The sequence below is a fragment of the Salmo salar genome, chromosome 04 (assembly GCF_965601325.2).
Source record: "Salmo salar chromosome 04, fSalSal1, whole genome shotgun sequence".
In the NCBI taxonomy this organism is placed as follows: Eukaryota; Metazoa; Chordata; class Actinopteri; order Salmoniformes; family Salmonidae; genus Salmo; species Salmo salar.
The window spans coordinates 95,544,107-95,571,834 of NC_138294.1; the positions used below are offsets into that span (position 1 = coordinate 95,544,107).

At 48.6% G+C, this 27,728-nt stretch overlaps 1 protein-coding gene across 1 annotated transcript in view; it reads right to left on the minus strand.

The window, feature by feature from the left end:
- heatr6 (HEAT repeat containing 6) overlaps nucleotides 1-26,321 on the minus strand; it is a 92,666-nt gene extending 66,345 nt beyond the window's left edge. The window contains exons 1-8 of the mRNA XM_045717488.2: nucleotides 26,007-26,321; nucleotides 15,904-16,011; nucleotides 14,817-14,957; nucleotides 14,576-14,691; nucleotides 11,136-11,250; nucleotides 6,531-6,632; nucleotides 1,683-1,823; nucleotides 1,071-1,291 (exon numbers count right to left, since the gene is read on the minus strand). Of these exons, the coding sequence (XP_045573444.2) occupies nucleotides 1,071-1,291; nucleotides 1,683-1,823; nucleotides 6,531-6,632; nucleotides 11,136-11,250; nucleotides 14,576-14,691; nucleotides 14,817-14,957; nucleotides 15,904-16,011; nucleotides 26,007-26,288 (1,226 nt within the window). The 5' untranslated portion in view covers nucleotides 26,289-26,321. The remainder of the gene's footprint in view (nucleotides 1-1,070; nucleotides 1,292-1,682; nucleotides 1,824-6,530; nucleotides 6,633-11,135; nucleotides 11,251-14,575; nucleotides 14,692-14,816; nucleotides 14,958-15,903; nucleotides 16,012-26,006) is intronic.
- Between the last annotated feature and the right edge of the window lie 1,407 nt (nucleotides 26,322-27,728).

Below are 27,728 nucleotides of genomic sequence, written 5' to 3' on the forward strand. Positions count from 1 at the left end.
ATCAAATCATAGACTTAACTATAATATAATAAACCTTAGGTCATTCATATGGTCAAATCTGGAAACTATCATCTCGAAAACATTATTCTTTCAGTGAAATACGGAACCGTTCCGTATTTTATCTAACGGGTGGCATCCATAAGTCTAAATATTCCTGTTACATCGTACAACCTTCAATGTTATGTCATAATTACGTAAAATTCAGGCAAATTAGTTCGCAACGAGCCAGGCGGCCCAAACTGCTGCATATACCCTGACTCTGTTTGCAAGAGAAGTGACACATTTTCCCTAGTTTAAAGAAATTCATGTTAGCATGCAATATTAACTAAATATGCGGGTTTAAAAATATATACTTGTGTATTGATTTTAAGAAAGGCATTGATGTTTATGGTTGGAGCAACGTGTACCTAAGCGATTATACGCAGCGCAGGACAGGCTAGATAAACTAGTAATATCATCAACCATGTGTAGTTAACTAGTGATTATGTTAAGATTGATAGTTTTTTATAATATAAGTTTAATGCTAGCTAGCAACTTACCGTGGCAACGTAAAGCAGGTGGTTAGAGCGTTGGGCTAGTTAACGTAAGGTTGCATCCCCAAGCTGATAAGGTACAAATCTGTCGTTCTGCCCCTGAACAAGGCAGTTAACCCACTGTTCCTAGGCTGTCATTGAAAAATAGAATGTGTTCTTTTACTGACTTGCCTGGTTAAATAAAGGTAAAAAAAATAAAAATAAAATATATATATATATATATATATATAAAAAAAAATTGTTTACATTTTTTTTTTACATCGGCAAATCGGTAGCCAAAAATACCGATTGTTATGAAAACTTGAAATCGGCCCTAATTAATCGGCCATTCCGATTAATCGGTCGACCTCTACCACACACACATTACCACAGACACACACATTACCACACACACACATACATTACCACACACACACATACATTACCACACACACACAACCACACACACACACACACAACCACACACACACACACACAACCACACAACCACACACACACAACCACACACACACAGAGAGAGAGAGAACAGGGCATTACCTCAGTTTACTGTGAGCTGCTCCCTCAGGATCAGAGAATTCCGAATCAGAACTGCTCCTCTTCCATAACGGATAGAGAGACGGAACGACTGGAGAAGGAAGGCCGGAGGTCTTAGACCAGGCCTCCCCTCTTCCCCCTCTCTGGAGCCTGGGTTCTGCTTCTCGCTCCTCATCCTCCTCTCCTCCTTTCCTCCCCCGTCCTCGAGACTTCTTCTTCTTATTCTACAGAGAGAGAGAAAGAGAAGGGGGAGGGGGGGGGAGTGGAGAGTAGGGGAAAAAGGAGAGACAGAGAGAAGGGGGGAGGGGGGAGAGTTGGAGAAAGAGGAGAGACAGAGAGAAGGGGAGAGAGGGGGGTGGAGAGTAGGGGAAAGAGGAGAGAGAGAGAAGGGGAGAGTAGGGGAAAGAGGAGAGAGAGAGAAGGGGAGAGGGGGGAGAGTATGGGAAAGAGGAGAGACAGAAGGGGGGAGAAAGGGCGAGGGGGATAGAAATAATTTGAAATCTCCTTTCCTGGGTGAAAGGATGGAAACCAGTTGTGATCCTGCCCTCCAAGATAAAATGTGGACCTCTGAACTACAGTTCCCATCAAACCCTCTGGTATAAATCAGACTCTCACCCCTGAGGTCTGGGTGGGGGGGTTGCGTGGAGGTTCGGGAGGTTTGGGGGTACTGCAGGTCTCGTACTGAGGCAGGGGAGCGGGGTACAGCACGGCCGGCCACTCCACACACACTCCTGGACAACCATGGAACATGAACCTCTGGGACACACACACACACACATTAACACCTGCATGGAGACACTTTTCAACCAAACTATGGACATTGGCTTTTTATCCATAATACTTTATGTATCGTTTTTCCTCTGGCTCTTTATAATCAAATAAATTCAATCAACATACAGCGTCAAGCCTTGATAAAGATGAGCAAGAAAGTCTATGAAATAAACACAAATCCTGACCAAAAATATGAACAAATTATATATTATACAATTGCTCAGAGAACAAATAAAACAAATTTCAAAAAGATAGGGGTGAAAATTATTGGATGCCCCGTTTCCCAATGCTCCGGTAGCCTCCCGTTTCCCAATGCTCCGGTAGCCTCCCGTTTCCCAATGCTCCGGTAGCCTCCCGTTTCCCAATGCTCCGGTAGCCTCCCGTTTCCCAATGCTCCGGTAGCCTCCCGTTTCCCAATGCTCCGGTAGCCTCCCGTTTCCCAATGCTCCGGTAGCCTCCCGTTTCCCAATGCTCCGGTAGCCTCCCGTTTCCCAATGCTCCGGTAGCCTCCCGTTTCCCAATGCTCCGGTAGCCTCCCGTTTCCCAATGCTCCGGTAGCCTCCCGTTTCCCAATGCTCCGGTAGCCTCCCGTTTCCCAATGCTCCGGTAGCCTCCCGTTTCCCAATGCTCCGGTAGCCTCCCGTTTCCCAATGCTCCGGTAGCCTCCCGTTTCCCAATGCTCCGGTAGCCTCCCGTTTCCCAATACTCCAGTACCCTGTCAATCCGAGGGCGTGACCTTCAGCTCCTCAGAACGTCCTCCAGAAAAGGCCTCCTTCTCGGTTCCTTGAAGCCCCTCTCCTCCTCCATGACGAGCGGCAGCCCCAGCGCAGGGCGGGCATGTCTGGACATGTTCCAATCCAAGTGCCGATGCCGTTTATCAAACTCCAGGTGATGCTATGGTCAGATGACATGAAAAAAATAGAGCTCTTTGGCCACGCCCACCAGCGGTGGGTTGGGCCTTTGGAAGAACCATGCGTAAAATAACCCCATATTCACTGTAAAATACGGCGGATCTGTGATGTTATGGGGCTAATTTACCTTCCGCTGGTCCTGAGGTCCTTGTTAAGATCAACGGCATCATGAACTTTACCAAGCACCAGGACATTTTAACCCAAAACCTGGTTGCCTCTGTCAAGAGGGTGATCCAACGAGACAATAACCACAAGCACATATCAAGATCCACAAAGAAATGGTTTTGGCCATCTCAGTGTCCATAACTCCATTATAAAACGCGGCCTGAACAGAAGAGGGCAGGCAGTCCATAAGTGGTCTGAACGGAAGAGGGCAGTCCATAAGTGGTCTGAACAGAAGAGGGCAGGCAGTCCATAAGTGGTCTGAACAGAAGAGGGCAGTCCATAAGTGGCCTGAACAGAAGAGGGCAGTCCATAAGTGGTCTGAACAGAAGAGGGCAGTCCATAAGTGGCCTGACCAGAAGAGGGCAGTCCATAAGTGGTCTGAACAGAAGAGGGCAGTCAGTCCATAAGTGGTCTGACCAGAAGAGGGCAGTCCATAAGTGGTCTGACCAGAAGAGGGCAGTCCATAAGTGGTCTGACCAGAAGAGGGCAGTCAGTCCATAAGTGGTCTGACCAGAAGAGGGCAGTCCATAAGTGGTCTGACCAGAAGAGGGCAGTCCATAAGTGGTCTGACCAGAAGAGGGCAGTCCATAAGTGGTCTGAACAGAAGAGGGCAGTCCATAAGTGGCCTGAACAGAAGAGGGCAGTCCATAAGTGGCCTGAACAGAAGAGGGCAGTCCATAAGTGGTCTGACCAGAAGAGGGCAGTCCATAAGTGGTCTGACCAGAAGAGGGCAGTCCATAAGTGGTCTGAACAGAAGAGGGCAGTCCATAAGTGGCCTGAACAGAAGAGGGCAGTCCATAAGTGGTCTGACCGGAAGAGGGCAGTCCATAAGTGGCCTGACCGGAAGAGGGCAGTCCATAAGTGGTCTGACCGGAAGAGGGCAGTCCATAAGTGGCCTGAACAGAAGAGGGCAGTGCATAAGTGGCCTGACACAGAAGAGGGCAGTCCATAAGTGGTCTGAACAGAAGAGGGCAGTCCATAAGTGGTCTGAACAGAAGAGGGCAGTCCATAAGTGGTCTGAACAGAAGAGGGCAGTCCATAAGTGGCCTGAACAGAAGAGGGCAGTCCATAAGTGGTCTGAACAGAAGAGGGCAGTCCATAAGTGGTCTGAACGGAAGAGGGCAGTCCATAAGTGGTCTGAACGGAAGAGGGCAGTCCATAAGTGGCCTGAACAGAAGAGGGCAGTCCATAAAAGTTGAAGAAGGATCTGGAAAGACTCGGTACGGAGGACCGGTCTAAGATGCCTTCCAAAGTGTTCTCCAATCTCATTAAAAAAAGATATTTAAAGGGTCAGTGTCGTTCTCCTCGCAAGGGGAGGGTGCTGGAGTATCGAAAACAGGGGACGACCCCACCTCACCATCTTTGATTAAAAAAATTACAAAATCTCTGAGAAATTGTATCAGTATAAAATACAATTAGACAAAAAATGCCCAGTGTATATTTGACCCAGCATATATTTGACCCAGTGTATACAGTTGAAGTCAGAAGTTTACATACACCTTAGCCAAATACATTTCAACTCAGTTTTTCACAATTCCTGACATTTATTCCAAGTAAAAATTCCCTGTTTTAAGTCAGTTAGGATCACCACTTTATTTTAAGAATGTGAAATGTCAGAATAATAGTAGAGAGAATTACTTATATCAACTTTTATACATCTTTCATCACATTCCCAGTGAGTCAGAAGTTTGCATAAACTCAATTAGTATTTGGTAGCATTGCCTTTAAATTGCTTAACTTGGGTCAAACGTTTCAGGTAGCCTTCCACAAGCTTCCCACAATAAGTTGGGTAAATTTTGGCCCATTCCTCCTGACAGAGCTGGTGTAAGTGAGTCAGGTTTGTAGGCCTCCTTGCTCGCACACACTTTTTCAGTTCTGCCCACAAACTTTCTACAGGATTGAGGTCAGGGCTTTGTGATGGCCACTCCAATACCTTGACTTTGTTGTCCTTAAGCCATTTTGCCACAACTTTGGAAGTATGCTTGGGGTCATTGTCCATTTGGAAGACCCATTTGCGACTAAGCTTTAACTTCCTGACTGATGTCTTGAGATGTTGCTTCAATATATCCTCATAATTTTCCTGCCTCATGATGCCATCTATTCTGTGAAGTGCACCAGTCCCTCCTGCAGCAAAGCACCCCCACAACAGGATGCTGCCACCCCCGTGCTTCACGGTTGGGATGGTGTTCTTCGGCTTGCAAGCGTCCCCCTTTTTCCTCCAAACAAAACGATGGTCATTATGGCCAAACAGTTCTATTTTTGTTTCATCAGACCAGAGGACATTTCTCCAAAAAGTACGATCTTTTTCTTCATGAGCAGTTACAAACCGTAGTCTGGCTTTTTTATGGCGGTTTTGGAGCAGTGGCTTCTTCCTTGCTGAGCGGCCTTTCAGGTTATGTCGATATAGGACTCGTTTTACTGTGGATATAGATACTTTTGTACCTGTTTCCTCCAGCATCTTCACAAGGTCCTTCGCTGTTCTGGGATTGATTTGCACTTTTCCCACCAAAGTACGTTCATCTCTAGGAGACAGAACGCGTCTCCTTCCTGAGCGGTATGACGGCTGCATGGTCCCAAGGTGTTTATACTTGCGTACTACTGTTTGTACAGATGAACGTGGTACCTTCAGGCGTTTGGAAATTGCTCCTAAGGATGAACTAGACTTGTGGAGGTCTACAATGTTTTGAGGTCTTGACTGATTTCTTTTGATTTTCCCATGATGTCAAGCAAAGAGGCACTGAGTTTGAAGGTTGGCCTTGAAATACATCCACAGGTACACCTCCAATTGACTCAAATTATGTCAAGTAGCCAATCAGAAGCTTCCAAAGCCATGACATAATTTTCTGGAATTTTCTAAGCTGTTTAAAGGCACAGTCAACTTAGTGTATGTAAACTTCTGACCCACTGGAATTGTGATACAGTGAATTATAAGTGAAATAATCTGTCTGTAAACAATTGTTGAAAAAATTACTTGTGTCATGAACATAGTAGATGTCCTAACCGACTTGCCAAAACTATAGTTTGATAATAAGAAATTTGTGGAGTGGTTGAAAAACAAGTTAATGACTCCAACCTAAGTGTATGTAAACTTCCGAATTTAACTGCATTTGACCCAGTGTATATTTGACCCAGTGTATATTTGACCCAGTGTATATTTGATGTATTTGACCCAGTGTATATTTGGCCCAGTGTATATTTGATCCAGTGTATATTTGATGTATTTGACCCAGTGTATATTTGGCCCAGTGTATATTTGACCCAGTGTATATTTGACCCAGTGTATATTTGACCCAGTGTATATTTGATATATTTGGCCCAGTGTATATTTGACCCAGTGTATATTTGATGTATTTGGCCCAGTGTATATTTGACCCAGTGTATATTTGGCCCAGTGTATATTTGGCCCAGTGTATATTTGACCCAGTGTATATTTGATGTATTTGGCCCAGTGTATATTTGGCCCAGTGTATATTTGGCCCAGTGTATATTTGGCCCAGTGTATATTTGGCCCAGTGTATATTTGGCCCAGTGTATATTTGATCCAGTGTATATTTGGCCCAGTGTATATTTGGCCCAGTGTATATTTGATGTATTTATTTATACAGTAGATGTGAACCTTGAGAACTGCCAGTAGAGCTCCCAGCTCCTCCTGTCCTCCAAACCTCCACTTCCCTCCACACAGAGAAGACTGAAGACCTTTCACTGCTCCCTGGATCACCTACACACACACACACACACACACACCACACACACACAAACCACACACACACACACACAAACCACACCACACACACCACACACACCACACACACAGAGAGAGACATACACACACACACACACACACACACAGTTAGTGGAACCCTAACCCCTACACCTGTTGTATTCAGCATTTCACTGTGAGGTCTACTACACCTGTTGTATTCAGCATTTCACTGTGAGGTCTACTACACCTGTTGTATTCAGCATTTCACTGTGAGGTCTACCTACACCTGTTGTATTCAGCATTTCACTGTAAGGTCTACTACACCTGTTGTATTCAGCATTTCACTGTGAGGTCTACTACACCTGTTGTATTCAGCATTTCACTGTGAGGTCTACTACACCTGTTGTATTCAGCATTTCACTGTGAGGTCTACTACACCTGTTGTATTCAGCATTTCACTGTGAGGTCTACTACACCTGTTGTATTCAGCATTTCACTGTAAGGTCTACTACACCTGTTGTATTCAGCATTTCACTGTGAGGTCTACTACACCTGTTGTATTCAGCATTTCACTGTAAGGTCTACTACACCTGTTGTATTCAGCATTTCACTGTGAGGTCTACTACACCTGTTGTATTCAGCATTTCACTGTGAGGTCTACTACACCTGTTGTATTCAGCATTTCACTGTAAGGTCTACTACACCTGTTGTATTCAGCATTTCACTGTGAGGTCTACTACACCTGTTGTATTCAGCATTTCACTGTAAGGTCTACTACACCTGTTGTATTCAGCATTTCACTGTGAGGTCTACTACACCTGTTGTATTCAGCATTTCACTGTGAGGTCTACACCTGTTGTATTCAGCATTTCACTGTGAGGTCTACTACACCTGTTGTATTCAGCATTTCACTGTGAGGTCTACTACACCTGTTGTATTCAGCATTTCACTGTGAGGTCTACTACACCTGTTGTATTCAGCATTTCACTGTGAGGTCTACACCTGTTGTATTCAGCATTTCACTGTGAGGTCTACTACACCTGTTGTATTCAGCATTTCACTGTAAGGTCTACTACACCTGTTGTATTCAGCATTTCACTGTAAGGTCTACTACACCTGTTGTATTCAGCATTTCACTGTGAGGTCTACTACACCTGTTGTATTCAGCATTTCACTGTAAGGTCTACTACACCTGTTGTATTCAGCATTTCACTGTGAGGTCTACTACACCTGTTGTATTCAGCATTTCACTGTGAGGTCTACTACACCTGTTGTATTCAGCATTTCACTGTGAGGTCTACTACACCTGTTGTATTCAGCATTTCACTGTGAGGTCTACTACACCTGTTGTATTCAGCATTTCACTGTAAGGTCTACTACACCTGTTGTATTCAGCATTTCACTGTGAGGTCTACTACACCTGTTGTATTCAGCATTTCACTGTAAGGTCTACTACACCTGTTGTATTCAGCATTTCACTGTGAGGTCTACTACACCTGTTGTATTCAGCATTTCACTGTGAGGTCTACTACTCCTGTTGTATTCAGCATTTCACTGTAAGGTCTACTACACCTGTTGTATTCAGCATTTCACTGTGAGGTCTACTACACCTGTTGTATTCAGCATTTCACTGTGAGGTCTACTAAACCTGTTGTATTCAGAATTTCACTGTAAGGTCTACTACACCTGTTGTATTCAGCATTTCACTGTGAGGTCTACTACACCTGTTGTATTCAGCATTTCACTGTGAGGTCTACCTACACCTGGTGTATTCAGCATTTCACTGTGAGGTCTACTACACCTGTTGTATTCAGCGTTTCACTGTGAGGTCTACTACACCTGGTGTATTCAGCATTTCACTGTGAGGTCTACTACACCTGTTGTATTCAGCATTTCACTGTGAGGTCTACTACACCTGTTGTATTCAGCATTTCACTGTGAGGTCTACTACACCTGTTGTATTCAGCATTTCACTGTGAGGTCTACTACACCTGTTGTATTCAGCATTTCACTGTGAGGTCTACTACACCTGTTGTATTCAGCATTTCACTGTGAGGTCTACTACACCTGTTGTATTCAGCATTTCACTGTGAGGTCTACTACACCTGTTGTATTCAGCATTTCACTGTGAGGTCTACACCTGTTGTATTCAGCATTTCACTGTGAGGTCTACTACACCTGTTGTATTCAGCATTTCACTGTGAGGTCTACTACACCTGTTGTATTCAGCATTTCACTGTGAGGTCTACTACACCTGTTGTATTCAGCATTTCACTGTGAGGTCTACTACACCTGTTGTATTCAGCATTTCACTGTAAGGTCTACTACACCTGTTGTATTCAGCATTTCACTGTGAGGTCTACTACACCTGTTGTATTCAGCATTTCACTGTGAGGTCTACTACACCTGTTGTATTCAGCATTTCACTGTAAGGTCTACTACACCTGTTGTATTCAGCATTTCACTGTGAGGTCTACTACACCTGTTGTATTCAGCATTTCACTGTGAGGTCTACTACACCTGTTGTATTCAGCATTTCACTGTGAGGTCTACACCTGTTGTATTCAGCATTTCACTGTGAGGTCTACTACACCTGTTGTATTCAGCATTTCACTGTAAGGTCTACTACACCTGTTGTATTCAGCATTTCACTGTGAGGTCTACTACACCTGTTGTATTCAGCATTTCACTGTGAGGTCTACTACACCTGTTGTATTCAGCATTTCACTGTAAGGTCTACTACACCTGTTGTATTCAGCATTTCACTGTGAGGTCTACTACACCTGTTGTATTCAGCATTTCACTGTGAGGTCTACTACACCTGTTGTATTCAGCATTTCACTGTAAGGTCTACTACACCTGTTGTATTCAGCATTTCACTGTAAGGTCTACTACACCTGTTGTATTCAGCATTTCACTGTGAGGTCTACTACACCTGTTGTATTCAGCGTTTCACTGTGAGGTCTACTACACCTGGTGTATTCAGCATTTCACTGTGAGGTCTACTACACCTGTTGTATTCAGCATTTCACTGTGAGGTCTACTACACCTGTTGTATTCAGCATTTCACTGTGAGGTCTACTACACCTGTTGTATTCAGCATTTCACTGTGAGGTCTACTACACCTGTTGTATTCAGCATTTCACTGTGAGGTCTACTACACCTGTTGTATTCAGCATTTCACTGTGAGGTCTACTACACCTGTTGTATTCAGCATTTCACTGTGAGGTCTACTACACCTGTTGTATTCAGCATTTCACTGTGAGGTCTACACCTGTTGTATTCAGCATTTCACTGTGAGGTCTACTACACCTGTTGTATTCAGCATTTCACTGTGAGGTCTACTACACCTGTTGTATTCAGCATTTCACTGTGAGGTCTACTACACCTGTTGTATTCAGCATTTCACTGTGAGGTCTACTACACCTGTTGTATTCAGCATTTCACTGTAAGGTCTACTACACCTGTTGTATTCAGCATTTCACTGTGAGGTCTACTACACCTGTTGTATTCAGCATTTCACTGTGAGGTCTACTACACCTGTTGTATTCAGCATTTCACTGTAAGGTCTACTACACCTGTTGTATTCAGCATTTCACTGTGAGGTCTACTACACCTGTTGTATTCAGCATTTCACTGTGAGGTCTACTACACCTGTTGTATTCAGCATTTCACTGTGAGGTCTACACCTGTTGTATTCAGCATTTCACTGTGAGGTCTACTACACCTGTTGTATTCAGCATTTCACTGTAAGGTCTACTACACCTGTTGTATTCAGCATTTCACTGTGAGGTCTACTACACCTGTTGTATTCAGCATTTCACTGTGAGGTCTACTACACCTGTTGTATTCAGCATTTCACTGTGAGGTCTACTACACCTGTTGTATTCAGCATTTCACTGTGAGGTCTACACCTGTTGTATTCAGCATTTCACTGTGAGGTCTACTACACCTGTTGTATTCAGCATTTCACTGTGAGGTCTACTACACCTGTTGTATTCAGCATTTCACTGTAAGGTCTACTACACCTGTTGTATTCAGCATTTCACTGTGAGGTCTACTACACCTGTTGTATTCAGCATTTCACTGTGAGGTCTACTACACCTGTTGTATTCAGCATTTCACTGTGAGGTCTACTACACCTGTTGTATTCAGCATTTCACTGTGAGGTCTACTACACCTGTTGTATTCAGCATTTCACTGTGAGGTCTACTACACCTGTTGTATTCAGCATTTCACTGTGAGGTCTACTACACCTGTTGTATTCAGCATTTCACTGTGAGGTCTACTACACCTGTTGTATTCAGCATTTCACTGTGAGGTCTACTACACCTGTTGTATTCAGCATTTCACTGTGAGGTCTACTACACCTGTTGTATTCAGCATTTCACTGTGAGGTCTACTACACCTGTTGTATTTTTAAACCCTAGTATGGGTTCTGTTAGCGGGGGTTTGGCCCGGGAATACGATGTAAATCTCAGTAATCCCGTTATTAAACAGCATGGCGTCTGTTCGTACCGTGCAGTAGAGCAGTTCCTCAGCGTCCGGGGGTTTGGGGGACTGGAGCGTCTGCAGGAAGATTCTGAAACACACCCTCCTGTACGGGTCGTCAAGGGACGCCTGGCCTGGAACACTACACAACAGACAGGCAAAACAGTGTTCAACACCAGCAAACAAATCAATATGTGGGTGGGGTATGGTGGGGTAGGGTATGGTGGGGTGGGGTATGGTGGGGTATGGTGGGGTGTGGTGGGGTGTGGTATGGTATGGTGGGGTGTGGTATGGTGGGGTGTGGTGTGGTGTGGTATGGTGTGGTATGGTGGGGTGTGGTGTGGTATGATGGGGTGAGGTATGATGGGGTGGGGTGGGGTATGGTGGGGTGGGGTTTGGTACAGTGTGGTACAGTGTGGTGGGGTGTGGTATGGTGTGGTATGGTGGGGTGTGGTATGGTATGGTGGGGTGGGGTATGGTGGGGTGGGGTATGGTGGGGTGGGGTATGATATGGTGGGGTGGGGTATGGTGGGGTGGGGTATGGTATGATGGGGTGGGGTGGGGTATGGTGGGGTGGGGTATGGTACGGTGGGGTGGGGTATGGTATGGTGGGGTGTGGTACGGTGGGGTGGGGTATGGTATGATGGGGTGGGGTGGGGTATGGTGGGGTATGATGGGGTGGGGTATGGTGGGGTGGGGTATGGTGGGTTGGGGTATGGTATGGTATGGTGGGGTATGGTAGGCTGGGGTGGGGTACGGTATGGTAGGGTAGGGTGGGGTATGGTGGGGTGGGGTGGGGTATGATGGGGTGGGGTGGGGTATGGTGGGGTGGGGTATGGTGGGGTATGTGGGGTGGGGTATGGTGTGGTATGGTGGGGTGGGGTATGGTGGGGTATGGTATGGTGGGGTATGGTATGGTGGGGTATGGTAGGGTAGGGTGGGGTATGGTGGGGTATGGTAGGGTAAGGTGTGGTAAGGTGTGGTGGGGTATGGTAGGGTATAGGATGGTATAGTATAGTATAGTATGGTATAGTGTGGTATAGTATAGGATAGTATGGTATAGGATAGTATGGTATAGTATGGTATGGTATAGGATGGTATACTATGAGTATAGTGTGGTATAGTATGGTATAGTGTGGTATAGGATAGTATAGTATGGTATAGTATAGTATGGTATAGTATAGGATGGTATAGTATAGGATGGTATAGTATAGGATGGCATGGTATAGTATAGGATGGTATGGTATGGTATAGGATGGTATAGTATAGTATGGTATGGTATAGTATAGGATGGTATAGGATAGGATGGTATAGTATAGGATGGTATAGTATAGGATGGTATAGTATAGGATGGTATGGTATAGTATAGGATGGTATGGTATGGTATAGGATGGTATAGTATAGTATGGTATGGTATAGTATAGGATGGTATAGTATAGGATGGTATAGTATAGTGTGGTATAGTATAGTGTGGTATAGTATAGTGTGGTATGGTATAGTATAGGATAGTATGGTATAGTATAGGATAGTAGGGTATAGGATAGTAGGGTATAGTATGGTATAGTATAGTATGGTATGGTATAGTATAGTATGGTATAGGATAGGATGGTATAGAATAGTATAGTACGGTATGGTATAGTATAGGATGGTATAGTATAGTATGGTATAGTATGGTGGTATAGTATGGTATGGTATAGTATGGTATGGTATAGTATGGTATGGTATAGTATAGGATGGTATAGTATGGTGTGGTATAGTATGGTATGGTATGGTATGGTATAGTATAGGATGGTATAGTATAGGATGGTATAGTATGGTGTGGTATAGTATGGTATGGTATGGTATGGTATAGTATGGTATGGTATAGTATAGGATGGTATAGTATGGTGTGGTATAGTATGGTATGGTATGGTATGGTATAGTATAGGATGGTATAGTATAGGATGGTATAGTATGGTATAGTATAGTATGGTATAGCATAGTATGGTTGGTATAGTATGGTGTAGTATGGTATGGTATAGGATGGTATAGTATGGTATAGTATAGTGTGGTATAGTATGGTATAGTATAGTGTAGGATGGTATGGTATAGTATAGGATGGTATAGTATAGTATGGTATAGGATGGTATGGTATAGGATGGTATAGTATAGGATGGTATGGTATAGGATGGTATGGTATAGGATGGTATAGTATAGGATGTATGGTATAGGATGGTATAGTATAGTGATGGTATAGTATGGTATAGTATAGGATGGTATAGTATAGGATGGTATAGTATAGGATGGTATAGTATAGGATGGTATAGTATAGGATAGTATGGTATAGTATAGGATAGTATGGTATAGTATAGGATGGTATAGTATAGGATGGTATGGTATAGGATGGTATAGTATAGTATGGTATAGTATAGTATAGGATGGTATAGTATAGGATGGTATGGTATAGTATGGTATAGTATAGGATAGTATGGTATAGTATAGGATAGTATGGTATAGGATAGGATGGTATAGTATAGGATGGTATAGTATAGTATAGTATGGTATAGTATAGTATAGGATGGTATAGTATAGGATGGTATGGTATAGTATGGTATAGTATAGGATAGTATGGTATAGTATAGGATAGTATGGTATAGTATAGGATGGTATAGTATAGGATGTATAGTATAGTATAGGATGGTATAGTATGGTATAGTATAGGATGGTATAGTATAGGATGGTATAGTATAGGATGGTATAGTATAGGATGGTATAGTATAGGATAGTATGGTATAGTATAGGATAGTATGGTATAGTATAGGATGGTATAGTATAGGATGGTATAGTATAGGATAGTATGGTATAGTATAGGATGGTATAGTATAGGATGGTATGGTATAGGATGGTATAGTATAGTATGGTATAGGACTGGTATGGTATAGGACTCGGTATAGTATAGGACTGGTATGGTATAGGATGGTATAGTACTAGTATAGGATGGTATAGTATGGTATAGTACTAGGATGGTATAGTATAGTATGGTATAGTATAGTATCAGTATGGTATCGGTATAGTCATGGTATGGTATAGTATGGTATAGTATGGTATAGTATAGTATGGCTATAGTACTAGTACTGGTACATGGTATGGCTATAGTATGGTACTAGTATGGTATAGTATGGTATGGTATAGTATGGTATGGTATATTATAGTATGGTATATTATAGTATGGTATAGTATATTACTGGTATATGAGTCCCTACCCCAGGCAGAGGTTAGGGGTATGGTACTCTTATGGTATATTATGGCTATAGTATACTTATGGTATATTATGGTATAGTATAGGTATAGTATAGTATATTATGGTATATGAGTCCTACCCCAGACAGAGGTTAGTGGTATAGTATATTATGGTATAGTATAGTGTGGTATAGTATAGTATATTATGGTATATTATGGTATAGTATTGTATAGTATAGGAGTCCTACCCCAGGCAGAGGTTCGCCATGCAGGTGAGGGCCCCACGGCGCAGCTCCATGTCTGGCTGAGACGGGTCGCTATAGAGACGCACAACTCCACCATCACCTAGCAACTCACTCAGGTGCTGCAACAGAGAGAACTTGCTCGTCACACACACACACACACACCACCCCTCGCACGCACACACACCCCTCGCACGCACACACACCCCTCGCACGCACACCTCGCACACACACACACACACCCTACCTGGTAGCAGCGAGGTCCGTTTCCATAGATCAGAGTAGACAACGCCTGCAGCACCTCACTGTGAGTCCAGAGGCTACAGACAGACAGCGCACGGACCACGTAACACACACACACATTCAGGGTCTGCTCGTCCACGATCACCTATACACACACACACACACACACACACACACACACACACACACACACACACACACACACACACACACACACACACACACACACACACACACACGGTTACAGAGAGTAGGGGGGGGGACCTGTAGCTGGTTGGAGGAGGTGGTGTGGGGGGGGACCTGTAGCTGGTTGGAGGAGGTGGTGTTGGGGGGGGGGGGGGGGGGGGGGTACCTGTAGCTGGTTGAGGTGGTGGTGTGTGGGAGGTGGTGTGGGGGGGGTTACCTGTAGCTGGTTGAGGAGGTGGTGTGGGGGGGGGGGTACCTGTAGCCGGTTGAGGAGGCGGGGGTGGGGGGCGGGGACGGGGGGTACCTGTAGCTGGTTGAGGAGGTGGTGTGGGGGGGGGGGGGTACCTGTAGCTGGTTGAGGAGGTGGGGGGGGGGTACCTGTAGCTGGTTGAGGAGGTGGTGTGTGGGAGGTGGTGTGGGGGGGGGGGGGGTACCTGTAGCTGGTTGAGGAGGTGGTGTGGGGGGGGGGGTACCTGTAGCTGGTTGAGGAGGTGGTGTGTGGGAGGTGGTGTGGGGGGGGGGGGGGGGGGGGTACCTGTAGCTGGTTGAGGAGGTGGTGTGTGGGAGGTGGTGTGGGGGGGGGGGGGGGGTACCTGTAGCTGGTTGAGGAGGTGGTGTGTGGGAGGTGGTTGGGGGGGGGGGGGGGGGGGGTACCTGTAGCTGGTTGAGGAGGTGGTGTGTGGGAGGTGGTGTGGGGGGGGGTACCTGTAGCTGGTTGAGGAGGTGGTGTGTGGGAGGTGGTGTGGGGGGGGTACCTGTAGCTGGTTGAGGAGGTGGTGTGTGGGAGGTGGTGTGGGGGGGGGTACCTGTAGCTGGTTGAGGAGGTGGTGTGTGGGAGGTGGTGTGGGGGGGGTACCTGTAGCTGGTTGAGGAGGTGGTGTGTGGGAGGTGGTGTGGGGGGGTACCTGTAGCTGGTTGAGGAGGTGGTGTGTGAGCTGACATAGCTTGACGACCAAGTGCTCCTGGCTGAGAGGAACCAGGCGGGTCACGTGGATGAGCAGCGCGCACACTTCCTGTCAACAGACAACCACAGACAACCAGTTAGCAGAAGGCGTGCGTCCCAATAACATCTCCTTTCTCCTTAAGTGTACACTTGTTTACTACTTCCTACAAATCTAAAAGCATGGGATTGGTGGAGGCATGTCCTACAGGGAGTTCCATCGTAATAAAATATCATCTCATCCAGTCATTTCCTTCCGAATTAGACAAGAGGACGTGAACAACTGCACTTTTGAGGCGGGAAACTAGAGGTCGACCGATTAATCGGAATGGCCGATTAATTAGGGCCGAATTCAAGTGTTCATAACAAATCGGTAATCGGTATTTTTGGCCACCGATTTGCCGTTTTTTTGTTTACACCTTTATTTAACTAGGCAGGTCAGATTAAGAACACATTCTTATTTTCAATGAGGGCCTTGGAACGGGGGTTAACTGCCTTGTTCAGGGGGGATTCGTTTTTGCGACCTTCTGGTTACTAATCCAACGCTCTAACCACCTGCCTTACATTGCACTTCACGAGGAGACTGCGTGGCAGGCTGACTACCTGTAACGCGAGGGCAGCAAGAAGCCAAGGTAAGTTGCTAGCTAGCATTAAACGCATCTTATTTATTTCTTTATTTTTTTTTTTCATTGTTTTTTTCTAAATTATTATTTTTTTTTTTTTTATATCGGCCCATTAATCGGTATCGGCTTTTTTGGTCCTCCAATAATCAGTATCGGCGTTGAAAAAATCATAATCGGTCAACCTCTATATTGGACCCACCACTATGTCATTTCTCTTCTGTTCTATAGGACCCACCACTATGTCATGTCTCTTCTGTTCTATAGGACCCACCACTATGTCATGTCTCTCCTGTTCTGTTGGACCCACCACTATGTCATTTCTCTTCTGTTCTATAGGACCCACCACTATGTCATTTCTCTTCTGTTCTATTGGACCCACCACTATGTCATTTCTCTTCTGTTCTATAGGACCCACCACTATGTCATGTCTCTCCTGTTCTATTAGACCCACCACTATGTCATTTCTCTACAGCCCTATTGGTGTTCATAACTTTTTTTCATTGTCCAGAAGCCAAAGGGTACAATCCTAGTCGATTCATCTTTAGATACAGCCTAACGGGTAATGCATCCTGAGGAGCCTGGGAGTGGACAGCCTAACGGGTAATGCATCCTGAGGAGCCTGGGGGGGTGGACAGCCTAACGGGTAATGCATCCTGAGGAGCCTGGGGGAGTGGACAGCCTAACGGGTAATGCATCCTGAGGAGCCTGGGGGAGTGGACAGCCTAACGGGTAATGCATCCTGAGGAGCCTGGGGGAGTGGACAGCCTAACGGGTAATGCATCCTGAGGAGCCTGGGGGTGGAGAGCCTAACGGGTAATGCATCCTGAGGAGCCTGGGGGTGGACAGCCTAACGGGTAATGCATCCTGAGGAGCCTGGGGGTGGACAGCCTAACGGGTAATGCATCCTGAGGAGCCTGGGGGTGGACAGCCTAACGGGTAATGCATCCTGAGGAGCCTGGGAGTGGACAGCCTAACGGGTAATGCATCCTGAGGAGCCTGGGGGTGGACAGCCTAACAGGTAATGCATCCTGAGGAGCCTGGGGGTGGACAGCCTAACGGGTAATGCATCCTGAGGAGCCTGGGGGTGGACAGCCTAACGGGTAATGCATCCTGAGGAGCCTGGGAGTGGACAGCCTAACGGGTAATGCATCCTGAGGAGCCTGGGGGTGGACAGCCTAACGGGTAATGCATCCTGAGGAGCCTGGGGGGGTGGACAGCCTAACGGGTAATGCATCCTGAGGAGCCTGGGGGAGTGGACAGCCTAACGGGTAATGCATCCTGAGGAGCCTGGGGGTGGACAGCCTAACGGGTAATGCATCCTGAGGAGCCTGGGGGTGGACAGCCTAACGGGTAATGCATCCTGAGGAGCCTGGGGGTGGACAGCCTAACGGGTAATGCATCCTGAGGAGCCTGGGGGGGTGGACAGCCTAACGGGTAATGCATCCTGAGGAGCCTGGGGGAGTGGACAGCCTAACGGGTAATGCATCCTGAGGAGCCTGGGGGTGGACAGCCTAACGGGTAATGCATCCTGAGGAGCCTGGGGGGGTGGACAGCCTAACGGGTAATGCATCCTGAGGAGCCTGGGGGGGTGGACAGCCTAACGGGTAATGCATCCTGAGGAGCCTGGGGAGTGGACAGCCTAACGGGTAATGCATCCTGAGGAGCCTGGGGGTGGACAGCCTAACGGGTAATGCATCCTGAGGAGCCTGGGGGAGTGGACAGCCTAACGGGTAATGCATCCTGAGGAGCCTGGGAGTGGACAGCCTAACGGGTAATGCATCCTGAGGAGCCTGGGGGTGGACAGCCTAACGGGTAATGCATCCTGAGGAGCCTGGGGGTGGACAGCCTAACGGGTAATGCATCCTGAGGAGCCTGGGGGTGGACAGCCTAACGGGTAATGCATCCTGAGGAGCCTGGGGGTGGACAGCCTAACGGGTAATGCATCCTGAGGAGCCTGGGGGTGGACAGCCTAACGGGTAATGCATCCTGAGGAGCCTGGGGGTGGACAGCCTAACGGGTAATGCATCCTGAGGAGCCTGGGGGTGGACAGCCTAACGGGTAATGCATCCTGAGGAGCCTGGGGGAGTGGACAGCCTAACGGGTAATGCATCCTGAGGAGCCTGGGGGAGTGGACAGCCTAACGGGTAATGCATCCTGAGGAGCCTGGGGGTGGACAGCCTAACGGGTAATGCATCCTGAGGAGCCTGGGGGTGGACAGCCTAACGGGTAATGCATCCTGAGGAGCCTGGGGGAGTGGACAGCCTAACGGGTAATGCATCCTGAGGAGCCTGGGGGAGTGGACAGCCTAACGGGTAATGCATCCTGAGGAGCCTGGGGGTGGACAGCCTAACGGGTAATGCATCCTGAGGAGCCTGGGGGTGGACAGCCTAACGGGTAATGCATCCTGAGGAGCCTGGGGGTGGACAGCCTAACGGGTAATGCATCCTGAGGAGCCTGGGGGTGGACAGCCTAACGGGTAATGCATCCTGAGGAGCCTGGGTGTGGACAGCCTAACGGGTAATGCATCCTGAGGAGCCTGGGGGAGTGGACAGCCTAACGGGTAATGCATCCTGAGGAGCCTGGGGGTGGACAGCCTAACGGGTAATGCATCCTGAGGAGCCTGGGTGTGGACAGCCTAACGGGTAATGCATCCTGAGGAGCCTGGGGGTGGACAGCCTAACGGGTAATGCATCCTGAGGAGCCTGGGGGTGGACAGCCTAACGGGTAATGCATCCTGAGGAGCCTGGGGGTGGACAGCCTAACGGGTAATGCATCCTGAGGAGCCTGGGTGTGGACAGCCTAACGGGTAATGCATCCTGAGGAGCCTGGGGGAGTGGACAGCCTAACGGGTAATGCATCCTGAGGAGCCTGGGGGTGGACAGCCTAATGGGTAATGCATCCTGAGGAGCCTGGGGGTGGACAGCCTAACGGGTAATGCATCCTGAGGAGCCTGGGTGTGGACAGCCTAACGGGTAATGCATCCTGAGGAGCCTGGGGGAGTGGACAGCCTAACGGGTAATGCATCCTGAGGAGCCTGGGGGGAGTGGACAGCCTAACGGGTAATGCATCCTGAGGAGCCTGGGGGGAGTGGACAGCCTAACGGGTAATGCATCCTGAGGAGCCTGGAAGTGGACAGCCTAACGGGTAATGCATCCTGAGGAGCCTGGGGGGGTGGACAGCCTAACGGGTAATGCATCCTGAGGAGCCTGGGGGAGTGGACAGCCTAACGGGTAATGCATCCTGAGGAGCCTGGGTGTGGACAGCCTAACGGGTAATGCATCCTGAGGAGCCTGGGGGTGGACAGCCTAACGGGTAATGCATCCTGAGGAGCCTGGGGGAGTGGACAGCCTAACGGGTAATGCATCCTGAGGAGCCTGGGGGTGGACAGCCTAACGGGTAATGCATCCTGAGGAGCCTGGGGGAGTGGACAGCCTAACGGGTAATGCATCCTGAGGAGCCTGGGGGTGGACAGCCCAACGGGTAATGCATCCTGAGGAGCCTGGGTGTGGACAGCCTAACGGGTAATGCATCCTGAGGAGCCTGGGGGTGGACAGCCTAACGGGTAATGCATCCTGAGGAGCCTGGGGGTGGACAGCCTAACGGGTAATGCATCCTGAGGAGCCTGGGGGTGGACAGCCTAACGGGTAATGCATCCTGAGGAGCCTGGGGGTGGACAGCCTAACGGGTAATGCATCCTGAGGAGCCTGGGGGAGTGGACAGCCTAACGGGTAATGCATCCTGAGGAGCCTGGGGGAGTGGATAGCCTAACGGGTAATGCATCCTGAGGAGCCTGGGGGTGGACAGCCTAAGGGGTAATGCATCCTGAGGAGCCTGGGGGTGGACAGCCTAACGGGTAATGCATCCTGAGGAGCCTGGGGGGAGTGGACAGCCTAACGGGTAATGCATCCTGAGGAGCCTGGGGGTGGACAGCCTAACGGGTAATGCATCCTGAGGAGCCTGGGGGTGGACAGCCTAACGGGTAATGCATCCTGAGGAGCCTGGGGGAGTGGACAGCCTAACGGGTAATGCATCCTGAGGAGCCTGGGGGAGTGGACAGCCTAACGGGTAATGCATCCTGAGGAGCCTGGGGGTGGACAGCCTAACGGGTAATGCATCCTGAGGAGCCTGGGGGTGGACAGCCTAACGGGTAATGCATCCTGAGGAGCCTGGGGGTGGACAGCCTAACGGGTAATGCATCCTGAGGAGCCTGGGGGTGGACAGCCTAACGGGTAATGCATCCTGAGGAGCCTGGGTGTGGACAGCCTAACGGGTAATGCATCCTGAGGAGCCTGGGGGAGTGGACAGCCTAACGGGTAATGCATCCTGAGGAGCCTGGGGGTGGACAGCCTAATGGGTAATGCATCCTGAGGAGCCTGGGGGTGGACAGCCTAACGGGTAATGCATCCTGAGGAGCCTGGGTGTGGACAGCCTAACGGGTAATGCATCCTGAGGAGCCTGGGGGTGGACAGCCTAACGGGTAATGCATCCTGAGGAGCCTGGGGGTGGACAGCCTAACGGGTAATGCATCCTGAGGAGCCTGGGGGTGGACAGCCTAACGGGTAATGCATCCTGAGGAGCCTGGGTGTGGACAGCCTAACGGGTAATGCATCCTGAGGAGCCTGGGGGAGTGGACAGCCTAACGGGTAATGCATCCTGAGGAGCCTGGGGGTGGACAGCCTAATGGGTAATGCATCCTGAGGAGCCTGGGGGTGGACAGCCTAACGGGTAATGCATCCTGAGGAGCCTGGGTGTGGACAGCCTAACGGGTAATGCATCCTGAGGAGCCTGGGGGAGTGGACAGCCTAACGGGTAATGCATCCTGAGGAGCCTGGGGGAGTGGACAGCCTAACGGGTAATGCATCCTGAGGAGCCTGGAAGTGGACAGCCTAACGGGTAATGCATCCTGAGGAGCCTGGGGGGTGGACAGCCTAACGGGTAATGCATCCTGAGGAGCCTGGGGGAGTGGACAGCCTAACGGGTAATGCATCCTGAGGAGCCTGGGTGTGGACAGCCTAACGGGTAATGCATCCTGAGGAGCCTGGGGGTGGACAGCCTAACGGGTAATGCATCCTGAGGAGCCTGGGGGAGTGGACAGCCTAACGGGTAATGCATCCTGAGGAGCCTGGGGGTGGACAGCCTAACGGGTAATGCATCCTGAGGAGCCTGGGGGAGTGGACAGCCTAACGGGTAATGCATCCTGAGGAGCCTGGGGGTGGACAGCCCAACGGGTAATGCATCCTGAGGAGCCTGGGTGTGGACAGCCTAACGGGTAATGCATCCTGAGGAGCCTGGGGGTGGACAGCCTAACGGGTAATGCATCCTGAGGAGCCTGGGGGTGGACAGCCTAACGGGTAATGCATCCTGAGGAGCCTGGGGGTGGACAGCCTAACGGGTAATGCATCCTGAGGAGCCTGGGGGTGGACAGCCTAACGGGTAATGCATCCTGAGGAGCCTGGGGGAGTGGACAGCCTAACGGGTAATGCATCCTGAGGAGCCTGGGGGAGTGGATAGCCTAACGGGTAATGCATCCTGAGGAGCCTGGGGGTGGACAGCCTAAGGGGTAATGCATCCTGAGGAGCCTGGGGGTGGACAGCCTAACGGGTAATGCATCCTGAGGAGCCTGGGGGGAGTGGACAGCCTAACGGGTAATGCATCCTGAGGAGCCTGGGGGTGGACAGCCTAACGGGTAATGCATCCTGAGGAGCCTGGGGGTGGACAGCCTAACGGGTAATGCATCCTGAGGAGCCTGGGGGGAGTGGACAGCCTAACGGGTAATGCATCCTGAGGAGCCTGGGGGTGGACAGCCTAACGGGTAATGCATCCTGAGGAGCCTGGGGGAGTGGACAGCCTAACGGGTAATGCATCCTGAGGAGCCTGGGGGAGTGGACAGCCTAACGGGTAATGCATCCTGAGGAGCCTGGGGGTGGACAGCCTAAGGGGTAATGCATCCTGAGGAGCCTGGGGGTGGACAGCCTAACGGGTAATGCATCCTGAGGAGCCTGGGGGGAGTGGACAGCCTAACGGGTAATGCATCCTGAGGAGCCTGGGGGTGGACAGCCTAACGGGTAATGCATCCTGAGGAGCCTGGGGGAGTGGACAGCCTAACGGGTAATGCATCCTGAGGAGCCTGGGGGTGGACAGCCTAACGGGTAATGCATCCTGAGGAGCCTGGGGGTGGACAGCCTAACGGGTAATGCATCCTGAGGAGCCTGGGGGGAGTGGACAGCCTAACGGGTAATGCATCCTGAGGAGCCTGGGGGTGGACAGCCTAACGGGTAATGCATCCTGAGGAGCCTGGGGGAGTGGACAGCCTAACGGGTAATGCATCCTGAGGAGCCTGGGGGAGTGGACAGCCTAACGGGTAATGCATCCTGAGGAGCCTGGGGGTGGACAGCCTAAGGGGTAATGCATCCTGAGGAGCCTGGGGGTGGACAGCCTAACGGGTAATGCATCCTGAGGAGCCTGGGGGGAGTGGACAGCCTAACGGGTAATGCATCCTGAGGAGCCTGGGGGTGGACAGCCTAACGGGTAATGCATCCTGAGGAGCCTGGGGGTGGACAGCCTAACGGGTAATGCATCCTGAGGAGCCTGGGGGGAGTGGACAGCCTAACGGGTAATGCATCCTGAGGAGCCTGGGGGTGGACAGCCTAACGGGTAATGCATCCTGAGGAGCCTGGGGGTGGACAGCCTAACGGGTAATGCATCCTGAGGAGCCTGGGAGTGGACAGCCTAACGGGTAATGCATCCTGAGGAGCCTGGGGGGAGTGGACAGCCTAACGGGTAATGCATCCTGAGGAGCCTGGGGGTGGACAGCCTAACGGGTAATGCATCCTGAGGAGCCTGGGGGTGGACAGCCTAACGGGTAATGCATCCTGAGGAGCCTGGGGGTGGACAGCCTAACGGGTAATGCATCCTGAGGAGCCTGGGGGTGGACAGCCTAACGGGTAATGCATCCTGAGGAGCCTGGGAGTGGACAGCCTAACGGGTAATGCATCCTGAGGAGCCTGGGGGAGTGGACAGCCTAACGGGTAATGCATCCTGAGGAGCCTGGGGGTGGACAGCCTAACGGGTAATGCATCCTGAGGAGCCTGGGAGTGGACAGCCTAACGGGTAATGCATCCTGAGGAGCCTGGGGGAGTGGACAGCCTAACGGGTAATGCATCCTGAGGAGCCTGGGGGTGGACAGCCTAACGGGTAATGCATCCTGAGGAGCCTGGGGGTGGACAGCCTAACGGGTAATGCATCCTGAGGAGCCTGGGGGTGGACAGCCTAACGGGTAATGCATCCTGAGGAGCCTGGGGGTGGACAGCCTAACGGGTAATGCATCCTGAGGAGCCTGGGGGTGGACAGCCTAACGGGTAATGCATCCTGAGGAGCCTGGGGGTGGACAGCCTAACGGGTAATGCATCCTGAGGAGCCTGGGGGTGGACAGCCTAACGGGTAATGCATCCTGAGGAGCCTGGGGGAGTGGACAGCCTAACGGGTAATGCATCCTGAGGAGCCTGGGGGTGGACAGCCTAACGGGTAATGCATCCTGAGGAGCCTGGGGGTGGACAGCCTAACGGGTAATGCATCCTGAGGAGCCTGGGGGAGTGGACAGCCTAACGGGTAATGCATCCTGAGGAGCCTGGGGGTGGACAGCCTAACGGGTAATGCATCCTGAGGAGCCTGGGGGAGTGGACAGCCTAACGGGTAATGCATCCTGAGGAGCCTGGGGGAGTGGACAGCCTAACGGGTAATGCATCCTGAGGAGCCTGGGTGTGGACAGCCTAACAGGTAATGCATCCTGAGGAGCCTGGGGGTGGACAGCCTAACGGGTAATGCATCCTGAGGAGCCTGGGTGGGTGGACAGCCTAACGGGTAATGCATCCTGAGGAGCCTGGGTGCTACTGCAACAGGACATTTTAAAAAGATAACACGTTTGGCCAATGAAACCCCAAGGCTGGTCCATTATCCTCTGCACTACCCCAAGGCTGGTCCATTACCCTCTGCACTACCCCAAGGCTGGTCCATTATCCTCTGCACTACCCCAAGGCTGGTCCATTACCCTCTGCACTACCCCAAGGCTGGTCCATTACCCTCTGCACTACCCCAAGGCTGGTCCATTACCCTCTGCACTACCCCAAGGCTGGTCCATTACCCTCTGCACTACCCCAAGGCTGGTCCATTACCCTCTGCACTACCCCAAGGCTGGTCCATTATCCTCTGGTCCATTATCCTCTGCACTACCCCAAACTGTAACAACGAGTAATGGACGCCAAACATCTCTGGTTAAATCACATAGGTAAAAGGTATTGAAAGTTGTACATGTTAAATCACATAGGTAAAAGGTATTGAAAGTTGTACATGTTAAATCACATAGGTAAAAGGTATTGAAAGTTGTTCATGTTAAATCACATAGGTAAAAGGTATTGAAAGTTGTACATGTTAAATCACATAGGTAAAAGGTATTGAAAGTTGTACATGTTAAATCACATAGGTAAAAGGTATTGAAAGTTGTACATGTTAAATCACATAGGTAAAAGGTATTGAAAGTTGTACATGTTAAATCACATAGGTAAAAGGTATTGAAAGTTGTACATGTTAAATCACATAGGTAAAAGGTATTGAAAGTTGTACATGTTAAATCACATAGGTAAAAGGTATTGAAAGTTGTTCATGTTAAATCACATAGGTAAAAGGTATTGAAAGTTGTTCATGTTAAATCACATAGGTAAAAGGTATTGAAAGTTGTTCATGTTAAATCACATAGGTAAAAGGTATTGAAAGTTGTACATGTTAAATCACATAGGTAAAAGGTATTGAAAGTTGTACATGTTAAATCACATAGGTAAAAGGTATTGAAAGTTGTACATGTTAAATCACATAGGTAAAAGGTATTGAAAGTTGTTCATGTTAAATCACATAGGTAAAAGGTATTGAAAGTTGTTCATGTTAAATCACATAGGTAAAAGGTATTGAAAGTTGTTCATGTTAAATCACATAGGTAAAAGGTATTGAAAGTTGTACATGTTAAATCACATAGGTAAAAGGTATTGAAAGTTGTACATGTTAAATCACATAGGTAAAAGGTATTGAAAGTTGTACATGTTAAATCACATAGGTAAAAGGTATTGAAAGTTGTACATGTTAAATCACATAGGTAAAAGGTATTGAAAGTTGTACATGTTAAATCACATAGGTAAAAGGTATTGAAAGTTGTTCGTGTTAAATCACATAGGTAAAAGGTATTGAAAGTTGTTCGTGTTAAATCATGTTAAAAGCCTTAAGGACAGAAACACGTTGCTACGGGTTTTAGTTAAACCGTTTTTAAACCTGTTCGTTAACAAAGTTCAAATACAAGCTACATTAGTAAATTATCCATTTCGAGTAAAATCCCAGTAGTTAGTAAAGTCATTATGTAAGTAGGTTTTAAATAACAACATCTCCATCACAACTACAGTACCTCGGGCCGTATGTTGTGGTTCGGGCTGTAGTTTTCAGATATCAGCTGGTCGAACAGCAGGTTGACTTGTGTCTTCAGGCTGGATGAGTCTCCTGCTCGCAGGGAGACCAGCCTGGACGCGGAGTGGGAGAACCGGGCCGACACCGAACCCATCTCCTCCCGGTGTCCCGGAGACAGCGGGCTGAACGGGACCGCATCTGGTGACAGTGTTACGGTCAGACCGGCTGGGCTGGAAGACATTGGAGGACTAGAGCCTGGTGTCAACGTTGCTCTGGCAGCCATCTTTCAGGAAAAACTCTGCTGCAATAGTACATCCGGGGTTGGCAGGTCAAAGCGTGGTTCCGCTGTTCTTCTTCGGGACTGGGTTGGCGGATCGCAAACACCGCGACCTGCTGTACTGGAGTGTGAGTCCAGACACGGACTACATTCAATTCTCTTCATTAGTCCTGTTCCTCTAAGAAAGGGGAATAAGAGTGGTGGTTTCCTGTTCTGTGCAGCTTCTAATCCCACAGAAAATAAACCCACAGCTGTTTTATATCGGCTATTTTAAATGGATTTACTAAATCCACCATGTCTAATCTTGAAGCGTTTTAACAAACGTATATCCAGTGCACAGGTTAACTATTTATATCTAATACTAATAAGATATTTGAAATATTACTTTTCTTTAAAATTATAAACAAGAATCGGTGGCTTTTAAAATGTAGGGATCTGTTAGTTCATGTTTGATGGAGTTTCAGATGTCTTGAAGCAGCTCAGCAAGGCTGGGTCCCGTGTGGCTCAGTTGGTAGAGCATGGTGTTTGCAACGCCAGGGTTGTGGGTTCGATTCCCACAGGGGGCCAGTACGGAGAACAAAATGTATGAAATGTATGAATTCACTACTGTAAGTCGCTCAGGATAAGAGCGTCTGCTAAAATGACTAACATGTAAAATGCAGCAGAAGCTTAAGGAACATCACTGAGACAGACAGGCAGGGAGGAACATCACTGAGACAGACAGGGAAGAACATCACTGAGACAGGGAGGAACATCACTGAGACAGACAGACAGGGAGGAACATCACTGAGACAGACAGGCAGGCAGGGAGGAACATCACTGAGACAGACAGACAGGCAGGGAGGAACATCACTGAGACAGACAGGCAGGGAGGAACATCACTGAGACAGACAGACAGGCAGGGAGGAACATCACTGAGACAGACAGACAGGGAGGAACATCACTGAGACAGACAGGCAGGGAGGAACATCACTGAGACAGACAGACAGGGAGGAACATCACTGAGACAGGCAGGGAGGAACATCACTGAGACAGACAGGCAGGGAGGAACATCACTGAGACAGGCAGACAGGGAGGAACATCACTGAGACAGACAGGGATGATGGTACAGATATCTATAATACAACATGGTGGTTACTGGAAGGATGGTACAGCTGTCTTGTCTCTGCAGAACCAGCATCAGATTCCTTAACAGACTATTCACCATAATGGTTTGTCCTCTGACAAATCAACTGTAAATTTCGGTGTTCCTCAAGGTTCCGTTTTAGGACCACTATTGTTTTCACTATATATTTTACCTCTTGGGGATGTTATTCGAAAACATAATGTTAAATTTCACTGCTATGCGGACGACACACAGCTGTACATTTCAATGAAACATGGTGAAGCCCCAAAATTGCCCTCCCAGGAAGCCTGTGTTTCAGACATAAGGAAGTGGATGGCTGC